General features: G+C 38.8%; 1 protein-coding gene across 7 annotated transcripts in view; it reads left to right on the forward strand.

The window, feature by feature from the left end:
• The window catches only part of CDK5RAP2 (CDK5 regulatory subunit associated protein 2), a 191486-nt gene that overhangs the window by 75392 nt on the left and 103539 nt on the right, over positions 1–12555 (forward strand). For all 7 annotated transcript variants that reach the window (XM_050761203.1, XM_050761208.1, XM_050761205.1 and 4 more), the window contains one exon: positions 9713–9883. In XM_050761203.1, the coding sequence (XP_050617160.1) occupies positions 9713–9883 (171 nt within the window). The remainder of the gene's footprint in view (positions 1–9712; positions 9884–12555) is intronic.

Genomic DNA, 12555 nt, shown 5'->3' on the forward strand with positions numbered 1-12555 from the left:
GTGATGCCATGACCATGTGAGGAAACTGGGTAGTGAGGATCAGCCTGGGGGTTGTATGTGGGGACAGAGGGAGGTGAGACGGCTTCATTTGCTCTGTACTAGCTTCTATACTGGGCACCCATTGAGCATTGTCTTGTCCAGCCCTCCAAGGACCCTGGGAGTTTGCATTATTACCTTCATTTACCGGAAAGGAAACACTCAGAAAGATTTAAGTTATCCATCTCTGGTCACACTGCTAGTTAGCAGTAGAGGCAGGATTCAAAACTAGGGCTGTCTGTTTTCACAGTCCAGGAATATCGAAGGAGGTTTGGAAAAACCACCCAAGATGATCAATTTTCAGTTCTGATTGTTGTACTCAGGCAAGACATGCCGTCTCCATGCCTCCCCAGAACATTTATTAGAACCCCACTGGTGGCAAGTGCATGAGCCTGTCAGCCGTCTTTGTGTTGCCATGGCAGCCACTCTTCTTCAGGGCCACCTCCTTACACAAACCTGCCACCCCACCATGGTCATTTTACTTTAAACCTTCTTCGATTGCTCTTCACATGAGGTTCAAGGTGCTTGGTTCTGCCCCATTCATTAGTAGGAGGGCCTCAATCTCAGGCTAGAGAGTCCATCAATCCAAGTCCTTAAGAAATGATAAATTAATTTCAGGTATTGGAATTATTGGCATTATTAGTGGAAGCCTATGTCACAGAGTGGTTTTATGTTTTCTTTAGCATTAACAATAGCACATATGGGTGGAAAAAGCACAGAATTTGGGGTCACACTGACTGGGGTTTGAACTTCAGCACTAGAACTTACTAGAGCTTTTGTAAAGCTTTGTGAAAATCTCTCAACCTCTGTGGGCCTTAGTTCTCTTTCTGTAAAAACAGGATTAATAATACTTACCATGTAGGCGGTCATTAGGGTTGGAGATATTTTATGTAAAAAATGCCTTGGCCTGTGTGTGGTTCATAGCTGGTTCTCAGTAAATGGTGGTTTCCATAACTAATGAGTAAAATAAGAGAAGCGGTCTATACTCTTCGGTATCCTAACTTTCCCCAAGATCCTGATGATGCTGTGGGCCCTCTACCTGTCCCCCCACCCCAAATGTACACACACACAAATTTGCATAGGATCCCTGGCCCAGTCAATGGTCCTTAGGTTAAGAACTCCTAATCTTGGGGAATGACAGAACTACATGTCCTTTGTGGAATTCTGTAACAGGTCATTTTCATGTTGTCAACTCTGTTAGGGGATTTGTGGGAGAAATGTGGCACATTAGTATCCCTTATCGCTTAAGCCATGTAAGACGTTCTTAACCTAGGTAGCTGAATTAAAAATTAAAAGGAGATTAAAAGGAGAATGGAATAAATGGTTGCTGAATACATATACATGCACTGGAACTTGAACCAGACATCAAAATATGGGTCTGATAGTTGTTTGTATAGAGGAGGAAACTGAATCTCGGAAATGAGGTAAGTGGACCTGTAATTACTGTGCACAGGAAAAGTGCACACTCTTTACTCAGCATGATACATGAACATTTTTAGAATTAACGGGTATGCGCGATCTTTCTAGGATGACATACACATTTATTGTGAATTTAAAGGTGTACCTAAATGTCTGGCTTAACACAGGTTTTATAGGTATTCTTCACAGCATTTTTCAGGGGAAGATTTCTAAAAGTGAGTGTTAGATGTACATTAAGTGAATTGGGATCATTGCGTTAGTGAGTCATGCAAAAGAGATCTAAACCATGGTGTGGAGGCAAACTGAGAAGATTCGGAATGAGAGAGACCTGGAATAAGGCAGGTGCTGTCCCTTGGTGACGGTGATCTTAGGCAAATGTCCTGTCTCAGCCTGTTTCCTCATTCATAAAATGGGAGTAGTCCCATCCATCTCATTGCTTGATTCATTCAGTCATCCAACAGATGCTTATTGAGTGCTTTCTTGGTTATCTATTGCTGCATAACAAATTACCCCAAAATGTGGTATCTTAAAACAACAATCATTTCGTTATACCTCATGAGTTTGTGAGCCAAGGACTTGGGCAGGGCATAGCTGGGTTTTCTGCTCCAGGTGGCCCAGGTTACTCATGGTGTTCAGCTGGTGGATGGGGTGGGCTGGAGGGTTCACGATTTTTTCACTCACATGTCTGGTACCTTGTCGGGGATGGCTGGAAAGAACAGAAACTGACACAGTATCACTTCTGCCATATTCTCATGGTCACAGCAGGTGCTACGCTGCCCAGATTCAATAGGGGGAACATAGAGTCCACACCTCTTAATGGAAGGAAAGTCAAATAATTTATGGCTATGTTTAATCTGCCACAGTGTCTGCCATGTGCCAGGTACCATTCTAGGTGCTGGAGATATAGCAGCCAACAAAATACACAAAACTCTCTGCCGGAATTTGCATTCTGGTGGGAAAACTGTAAGCAAAATACACATATAAATTAAATACTATATTAGGAGGTACCATGGGGTACAATGGTGCAGGGAAGGAATATGGAGAATAGGGTGGATGGTCAGGGAAGACTGGTCTGAGAAGATGATGGTTGAGCACTCACTTGAAGAAAGTAAGGGAGCAACCTGGTGAACTTTCCAGATAGAGAGAGCAGCAGGCTTAAGGGCTCTGACCTGGTGTGTAAGAGGAACGGCAAGACAGCCAGGGTTGCTGGAGAAGAACTGGTTGGGGAGAGCCACAGGAGAAGAGGCCAGCTGGTGGGGGCCTTGTGGGTCATCCTATGTTGTGAAGAGTAAATACGTCATTATGAAAGTGTCTAGCTCCTTGCCTGGAACAATGGTAGGCTGTTGACACACAGTAGCTTCTATTATTGATAGAACTCAGATGTGGGAGCTCCCAGGTGTAGGAACTTTCAGGTATGGGAGTTCCCAGCACCCGCCTTACTCCACTCAGTACCTACCCTTTAGCCACAGTTGCTCTTCTGGCACTGGTGGTATTGACTGTTTCTGAGCAGTCACTGGCCAGCAAAACACAATCAGGAAGGCAAAAACATGATGATAATCAGCCTCATAATCAGCCTTTTCTCTAATAGCGTTAGTATGGTAGCTAGACCTTGCCTTGGTAGATTTTGTAATGTAGGGTGAAAATGAGCTTGTGTGTGTATGTTTGTGTATGTATACCTTGGGTGATTCTTGAGAGATCAGCTTTGCATTATGACTCTCCTTGAAACTATTTTCATTCATGGCCCACAAGGACAATTTGTACAAGGAGAAATTCAAACAATAGTCAAATATATAGAAGCATGATTGGCAATCAAAGAATGCAAATTCAAAGACTTGTGAAGAACCTTTTTATACCAATTAAATTAGCAAACATTTAAGAAAATATCAGTGCTGGTGAGGATGTGGTAAAACAAAAAACTCCCACTTGGTGATTGCATTTTTGCCACTGTTTTTTTGGAAGGAAGTTTGTCACTTTATAGAAAGAATCCTGAAAACATGCTTATCCTTTGCCCTAGTAATTCTACTTTTGGGGATTTAGCCTAAGAAAACAAATCAGAAGTTAGAAAAAAAACTTGTTTTATGCTCACAGCTATTCTTTGTTGTATTTTCTGTACTAGCAAACAGTTGGTGACAGTGGGAAAGTAGTTAAGTGACCTAAGAGACATGCATTAAAATTGGTAAGCATAAAGATCATGTGATATAATCATGTGGTATGATCATGTGGTATCTTTTGCTTTAGGCACGGCCTCACCACCTGTCCCGCCTTCCTTTAGACTAAAAGGATGAGCAGAGCCAAGTTGGAAGCTCCATATTATAGCAGCTCTCTAGACCTTTCTCATCTCTGTACTTTAAATGAAACAAAGCAAAAAACTTTTCTTGACTTTATACTCTTAAACTTTTCTTGTTATTTAATTGTTCTTTTATGTCATCATTATTTAATTGCTCTATGCTCTTTGTAAGCCATAGTATAATGGAGTAAAGTGAAATAGGGTAAAGTCCATACCAAACTTAAAACTGTACAAAAATTAGGGCTGCAGATGGACAAGAACTGAAAGGAGCCACCTACTGTTTGAAAATGGTTTAATATATTGCCATGACTGTATTTTGGGGGAGTGTTTTTATTCTTTAGCTTTAGAATTCTGTTAATGTTGCTTTAGTATCATTTGTATAATAAAATAAAAGAAAAACCCTTTCTTTCCTTCTCCAAATTGAATTTCTATTTACTGACATTTATAATTCATGATAAGTTCTTAGTCTGGCTGTTTGGAGTAAAGGTTTAAGGCAATCTCATCATCATCCTTTTGCCCAAGAAAAAAATTAACAATTTTTAAAGCATTTTAAAAAATGTTACTTTACCAATTATGAATGTAGTGTCTGCTTAGTGTGAAATATTTTAAAATTGAGAAAAGAATAACACAATTTAAAAAAATCGTCTATAATCGTGTGTTCTGATACTTCTTGCAGGTTTCTAATAAGTACCTTAAAAAAAAAGACCCTGCTCATTATGGAAAATTGAGAATACCCACAAAAGGAGAGAGAATAGTATATTGAATCCCTGTGTGTTTGTCTCCCAGCATTAGCCATCGTAAACAGAGCTAATCTTGTGTCATCTCTGCCCTCCCCCTCATTCCCTCCTTTTTAACACTGAATTATTTTAAGCAATTCCCAGACATACTATTTTATCAGTATTTCAGTATGCTTTAAAAAGTACCATTTTCACTTTCAAAAGGGTAGTAATCTCTTAAAATTACCAAATAACCAATAAATGTTTAGATTTCCCTGATTGTCTCATTAAAAGCAATTGTTTGAAATAGTTTGTTTAAATCATGATCCAAGGATGGCTGTGGTGGCTCATGCCTGTAATCCCAGCACTTTGGGAGACTGAGATGGGAGGATTGCTTGAGCCCAGGAATTTGAGATAAACTTGGACAACATAGTTAAGACCTTGTCTCTAAAAAAAGATAAATTGTGATCCAAACAAGGTGTATACATTGCATTTTATTTATTTATTTATTTATTTATTTATTTATTTATTTATTTTAGAGATGGGGTCTTGTGATGCATGTTGCCCAGGCTGGTATCAAATTCCTGGGCTCAAGTGATCCTCCTGCCTTGGGCTTCCAAAGTGTTGGTATTACAGGCGTGAGTCACCACACCTGTCGATATGCTTTTTTTTTTTAAACCTTTTTATTTTGAAATAATTTTAAACATACAGGAAAGGGGCAAAAATAATATAGAGACTTCCTATATATCCCCTAGTGTTAACATTTTGCGTAACTGTGGCATACTTATCAGTATCAGGAAATTAACATTGATGCAACACTATGAAGTAATCTACAGACTCTATTTGAATTCTGCCAGTTTTCCCATGAGTGAGCCTTTTCTGGTTCAGGATCTCATGAAGGATCCACATTGAATTGTCATGTCTGCTTAGACTTGGCTAATATGGAACAGTTGTTCAGATTTTGTCTTTTATGACCTTGACTGGTTTGAAGAGGACTGGTCAGTTATTTTGTGAAATGTTGTTAAATTTGGGCCTGCCTGGTGTTTCTCTCATGTTAGGGTGATCAGACCCAACAGCAGGTTGTGGGGGCAATGAAGTCCGTCGGAATCAAAGGAATGAGAAAAGACAGTTTGAAAGAGAAAGTGGGACCAGGGGGCCATCGCTACGTATGGAGGCTGTGAAGGCCTGGAGCTCTGGAAGCCCAGACTGTTTATTGGTGATCAAACAAAGAAACAGGTGGTGAGAATATGGGAAAGGGCAAGTACATGATCTACAGCTGTGACGGTTTAGCATTTCCTGTGAGGCATATGGAACATGTTCTGCTACTTGAGATAATGGAGAGCAGGTTCTTTTAACTTGATACAATTAATCCTGGGCGAGCAAGGAGCAAGGAGCCAGCAAGTCTAGACACATTCCAGAGCCACAAGGGGTTTTAGTCCCTGATTCCTGGATTCTGTCCAAGCCAAGAGGGGTTTTATGCCCTGGACTTAGATTATGGTGCATCAGGGTAGCCTTCCACCCTTCAGCACAGAGCTTGGTGTTCCAAAGGCCATAAGGAGTTTTAGACCCTGGACCCCGGGCATGTTCCAAGACTCTTTACATTATGTCAGATATCAAGCTCTGCTTCAGCTTCTCCCAATACTCAGCTTTTCTCCCAACACTCTCATGATTAGATTGAGGTTGTGTGTTTTTGGCAAGAATAGCATGGAAGTGACGTGCTCTTCTTGGTGTATCTTATTTGTAGGTGCGTAATGTCAGTCTGTCATTATTGGTGAGGTTAGTGCTAGTCACTTGGTTAAAGTGGAATCTTCTGGGTTTCTTCACTATAAAGTCAGTATTTTATTACCTTTATAATTAATTTTGTGGGGAGGTCTTTTGAGACTATATGAATATCCTGTTTCTCTTTATACTTTGAAGAATTCTAGCATTCATTGATGATTCTTACGTGCAACAATTATTACTGTGGTGTTTACCTAGTTGTTATTTTCTTTTTCTATCTTTTCTTCTACTCTTATTAGTTGTAAGTCTACTATGAGGAAGAGCTGTCCTCTTCCTCCTTCTGCATTTGTTTATTATTTAGTTATTTGTTTCTATCAGTATGGACTTGCAGATGTTGTTTTACTCTATAAGTTATAAGCCATTACTATCATTATTTATTTTATTGTTCAAAGTGACCCATATTTGGCCATTGGGAGCTCCTTTAAATTGATTCCTGTGCCTTTTCAACATAACTCTTTGTTTTTTGAGCAATTCCTTGCTTTCTAGGAGCACAAGATCTCCTGGGCTCATCTTGTATTATATTTTCCCTGCTCCAGGCCTGGAAGCAAATATTTTCCCAAGAAACACTGGTTTCTTTTATTGGAAAATGGTATTTAGAAACCAAGATGTGAATGATGGGTATCCTCATTACTACTGGAGTGTTACTGCCTCTAGGATTTGTCAGTGTACAGAGCTGAAATATGTGTATGACACATGCATACAAACATCTATATATCTTTCCAGTTCTGTGTGTATGTGTGTGTGATCATGAATTCAGACTGATTCTACAGAGTTCATTCTTCCCTTTCTTTCCTTTTCTTTCTTTTTTTTTTAAACTGAGTCTTGCTGTATTGCTCAGGCTGGAGTGTGGTGGCGCCATCTTGGCTCGCTGCAACCTCTGCCTCTTGGGCTCAGGCGATTCTCCTCCCTCAGCCTCCCTAGTAGCTGGGATTGGCATGTGCCACCATGCCCTGCCCATTTTGTATTTTTTTGTAGAGACAGGGTTGCCACCACACCCTGCTCATTTTTGTATTTTTTGTAGAGACAGGGTTTCGCCATGTTGGCCAAGCTGGTCTCAAACTCCTGACCTCGAGTGATCTGCCTGCCTCAGTCTCCCAAAGTGCTGAGATTACAGGCCAACTTTTTAGCTTATTGTTTAATAAGTAAGCAGGTTTTCCCTCTTTTTTTTTTTTTTTTTTTTTTTTTTCCCCATGTAATTTATTTGTTGAATATGTTGGGTCATTTGTTCTTTAGAGTTTTTCACATTATGGATTTTGCTGACTGTTTCTGTAATGTCATTTGACTTATTTCTCTGTTGACTCTATTTCTAGTAAAGTGGTAGTTTAGATAAGATGCATGGTCAAATTCAGGTTAAATTTTTTGGCAAGATTACATCATAAATGGTCATTTGTACTTTCAAGTATTTGATAGTCCCTCTTTTTGTGATGTTACTAGATATTGATCATTTGCAAATGGTGATAATTTGATTTCATTATTCCTTCTTTTATAGCTGAATACGTCTATAAAGAGAAACTTGGTTTTTCATCACCTATTTAGTTACCCTGAGGTGCAGCTCATACAGGAAAGTCAAAACAAGTTCCCTAGAATCCTCCGATGGTGACTGTATTATTAGCTTTCTATTGCTGCTTCAACAGATTACCACAAACTTGGTGGCTTAACAATACAAATCTATTATCTTGCAATTCTAGAAGTCAGAAGTCTGAAATGGGTCCCACTGGACTAAAATCAAGGTGTTGGCAGGGCTGCATTCTTCCTGAAGGCTCTAGAGGAGAGTCAGTTCCTTGCCGTTTCCAGCTCCTAGAGCCTACCTGATTTCTAGGTCTGAGTCCCCTTTCCATCCTCAGAACCAGCAATATATTTGCATATATGCAGGTTATACTGATTGTGCTGTTCTAAGGACTGTACTTTAGAACCACTGCTTTAAGGAACCCTGTTCTTTTTTTATAGGAAAAGGCATTTAGAGACTCTAGTCTGGATACCAAGGAGGACACCGATTCTAACCTTTTTTAGGGAAAGAAAGGAAACAACAGAAAATAGAAGTTCATATTGATATTTCAAATTCACATTTAGAGTGACAAGTTTTAACTTCTTTTATGTTTGTATTTCTTTTCTACTTAAGGTTTTGGATTTTATGACAATAATTGTTTAATAAATATATATGTTATATATACTCACACAGTTTCAGAATAACATTACCAATATCATTACTTATAAGATGATTACTAAAAACAGTTTAAGATTTTTTTACAACCTCTTTTGTACTTAGAGAAATATCCCACTAGGGATGTACAAATTATTCTGCTTCAAAGTTATTGAAATAATTTCTGTCTTGTTGGGTTAACCAGTTAACTGGTTACAAAGTTAGATTCTTTTGTTTGCTTGCTATTTTTTCAGTTTTAGGGGATTTTTATTTTATTTTGAAGATAATTGTGTAAACATTTAAATGATTGCAATGACACATCTGTAAAATGAGTTCTAGTCTCTGTCTTTGTCTCTTCTACCTTATTCTCTCTTACACCTTATAGGCAGTGATTTAATTTGTTTTATGGTTAAATAAATGGCAGTATGCTATCCATACTTATTTCTCTTGGGTCTCTGCTGCTGCCATACACATTTAACAAAATATTCCGAAGATTACTTTAGGGCAGTATATTTATATATAGAGAGAGAGTCCTCATTCCTTTTCCTTTATAGCTTAAGAGTGCTCCACTGTGAGAATGTACCATAGTTTATTCCTCTATTGGTGGACATTTGGATTGTTTACAGCCTTTTGCTATTATGAATAGTGCTTCAGTATTATAAATAGTATACATATTTAAAGGTAGTCACAATCATTCTGTATACAGTTTTTTTTCCTTTTTCTATAACATGGGAATAACATGAACTTTTTAAATGTTATTATAAATTCTTTGTAAGTGGTAGTAAGACAGTGTTTTTCCTGATTGTGAAGATAATACAGGATTATATAGAAATTGTGGAAACTTACAAAAATAAGTAAGTAAAAATCAATGGAAAATTACCCACAATTCCTCTACTTAGATATACTGTTGTTGTTTTGATGTGTTACCTCATAGCCTTATGACATTTATATTAACATTTAGAAAATAATGAGCATCTTATTATCTGTACAGTTGAATACTCTGGTTTGTTTTGACTCATAATTGTGGGTGTGTGTTTTTTAAATACCATACTCTATAATTATTTCTCTGTTGTTGACTATCTAGTTTCTTTCTGGTTTTCCAGCATTTTAAATAATATTGTGATAAATTATCTGTTCGTAAATCTTTTGCCAAATTTCAGATTATTCTTAGAGTGGTTTTTGTAAGATTTTAAGTGAGAAGGAAATATACACTTGTATATTGCCTTAAATACATCTATTATCTTCCTCTCTTGTAGCAGTAATTTAGCAAGTCAAACACATAAGAGATTGAAATTTTTGTCAAGTAAATTCCATTTTTTCATTTTCTTCTGGTAGGATCTTAGAAATGAGGTTGAAAAATTACGCAATGAAGTGAATGAAAGAGAGAAAGCAATGGAAAATCGTTACAAGAATCTTTTGAGTGAAAGCAGTAAAAAATTGCACAATCAAGAGGAAGTGATCAAACATCTAACAGAAAGGACCAATCACAAGGACATGTTACTTCAGGTACTGTAATTTTGTATTTAACTTTTTCATTTGGCATGGGTTGTTTTTTAAAAACAATTCTTTTGCAGAAATATTTATGATTACAGTAATCATTGCTATGTTTCAGAATACTTTAGAGCTTTCATGATGTCATTTGGGCTTCAGCCACCAGGGAGGTAAGTGTGGTGAAACAGATACTCAGAGAAGGGAAGAAACGTATCCTGGGTCATATGACGACTACATAGCAGAGCCTAGAGTCACGCTCTGGCTTGTTTTGCCCTAGTGCTCAGGCTACTTCACTGAGGCTCTTCTACTGCAAATGTTTCCTGTTACTTATTTATACCATGCTCTTTCACTCCCCTTTACTTTTCTTCTGACTGTTCCTTTTTCTTTAGGAGTACCCTTCTTGTTTGATCATGTAGTGAATTTTTGAGATTCACCTCAGACTTACAGATAACCATGATGGAGTAAACACAGGCATTTAACTCTGCTTCCTACAGAAACCTCATTAGAATAACAGTGAAAGAATAAAAAGGTATAAACCCACAGGGACTAACTAGGAGAATGGAAGGAGGTATAATAGCAAATGTGAGTTGTCAACAGAATTTTGGATAAGTGTGGCTTGTAGACAAAAGAGGTAAAAAGAAAAAAAAGACAGAAAAAAATTTGGCTAAGTGGATGGGTGACCGTGTTAAGGGCATAGGATTCAGCTTTCTCCACACAGCTACATGCCTTTGGGACAAAAAGCCAACAAGAAGCAAGCTGATTTATGCTACAGAACCCCAGAAAGGCATGGCATGCATTGGATATACCTGGTAACTTTAAAAATGGGAGACTGGCTGGAATTCTAAGCAGTTATAGGTGACCCTCTCCTCACAAGCAGGAGATCTCTGGAGACCTTAAACCAGAGAAGCTCTGGCTATGGGGTCACCAGATGTAACTGAAAGCAGGAGTGACCACTTAAGTGAAAACAGGGAGGGAGTGGAAGTGTGCATGCCCAGCAGTGAGATGCTTCGGAGGGGAGAAACAACAGAAAGATGCTGACAATTGGGGGTCCTCCAGCAAAATACCTGGGCCCCCACCTGAGCACCTCACTGTGAGGCCACCTTTGACAGATCCTTTCCACACTCTCAGAGCTGCTGAATACTTCTAACTCCTAAAAGTAGGTGGATGGCCTGGGTTTATCAAATAGGAGAAAAGAATTTAGGAGGAAAGATGACCTGGCGTGGTGGCTCATGCCTGAAATTCCAGCACTTTGGGAGGCTGAGGTCGGCAGATAACCTGAGGTTGGGAGTTCAAGACCAGCCTGACCAACATGGAGAAACCCCGTCTCTACTAAAAATACAGAATCAGCTGGGTGTGGTGGCACATGCCTGTAATCCCAGCTACTCGGGAGGCTGAGGTGGGAGAATTGCTTGAACTTGGGAGGCGGAGGTTACGGTGAGCCGAGATCGTGCCACTGCATTCCAGCCTGGGCAACAAGAGCGAAACTCCTTCTCAAAAAAAAAAAAAAAAAAAAAAAAAAAGAGTTAAGACAAAGGCCAAACAGAGCAGAGGTACATAGAAGAAATAAGAAACATGCAAGGAGGAAAAAACAAGACAGCTTTTAAAAATCCAAAAATTCAGGCTATAACACCTTTAGATAAGGCTCTGACAAAAAAGTTATTTGGAAAAGAAGAATGACCTATTGGAAATTGAAAGTATGATTGCAAATATAAAAATGTTTAAAAGAAGAGTGAGAAAAGTTGGAAGATAAAGTTGAGTCTTTCAGAAAATAGAAACAAATAAAAAGATGAGAAAATGGGAGAGAAAAGATAAGAAACCTAGAGACTTGATACAAGAGATCCAAAATATGACTAATAGGAGTTCCAGAAAGACAGAACAGGCAAAGCAGAGGGAAGGAAGTTTTCAAAGTAATAGGAGAAAATTCCCCAGCGTGGAAGGACAACTGTTTCTACATTGAAAGGGCCTGCGATGTTTCTAGCATAAAGAATGAGAAAAGACCCATACCCCATGGTGTGTCATTTTGAAATTTCGGAACACAGGGATAAAGAGAGGACCTGAAAGCCTTCCACAGAGAGGAAAATACAGGGCACATACGAAGAACCCACACTTGGAATGACATCAGAATTCTCAGCAGCAACATTGGAAACCAGAAGATGGAAGAGCAATGCTTTCAGATTTTGAGGAAAAGTGATTTCCAATCCAGCGTTCTGTACTCAGCTAAGCTGTCAGCAAGTGTGAGGGCAGAATAAAGGCATTTTCAGACATTTGGTACCTACGGTCATCTGCCTTCTATGTACTCTTTTGCAGGAAGCTCTTGTAGGATGATTCCATATGTATAAAGGAATAACCAAATGGGAGAGAGGTGGGCTCTAGAAAGTAGGGAATTCACGTGGCATGTGGTGAAGGGAAGTCCTGGGATGAGAGCTGAGCTGCTTATGTAGAAAGCCCAGATTTGAACTCTTGAGGGCTTCAGTTGGGATTTCTCCAAGAAACTAAAATGCAAATGGTCAATTTTTTGATGTGTGATCACAGAACACTGTATGGCTAAGTCATGAGCAGTATCTGCTTGGCTATAATGTAAATGCAGAATATTGATTTAACTAAAATTGGGATATTATTAGGAAAAGTGTTGAAGGACAGAGGATATAAGAGCTGAATCCTTAAACTTCTATGGTAGGAGCCAGTAG

This window comes from Macaca thibetana, chromosome 15 (genome assembly GCF_024542745.1).
Source record: "Macaca thibetana thibetana isolate TM-01 chromosome 15, ASM2454274v1, whole genome shotgun sequence".
NCBI classification, from domain to species: Eukaryota; Metazoa; Chordata; class Mammalia; order Primates; family Cercopithecidae; genus Macaca; species Macaca thibetana.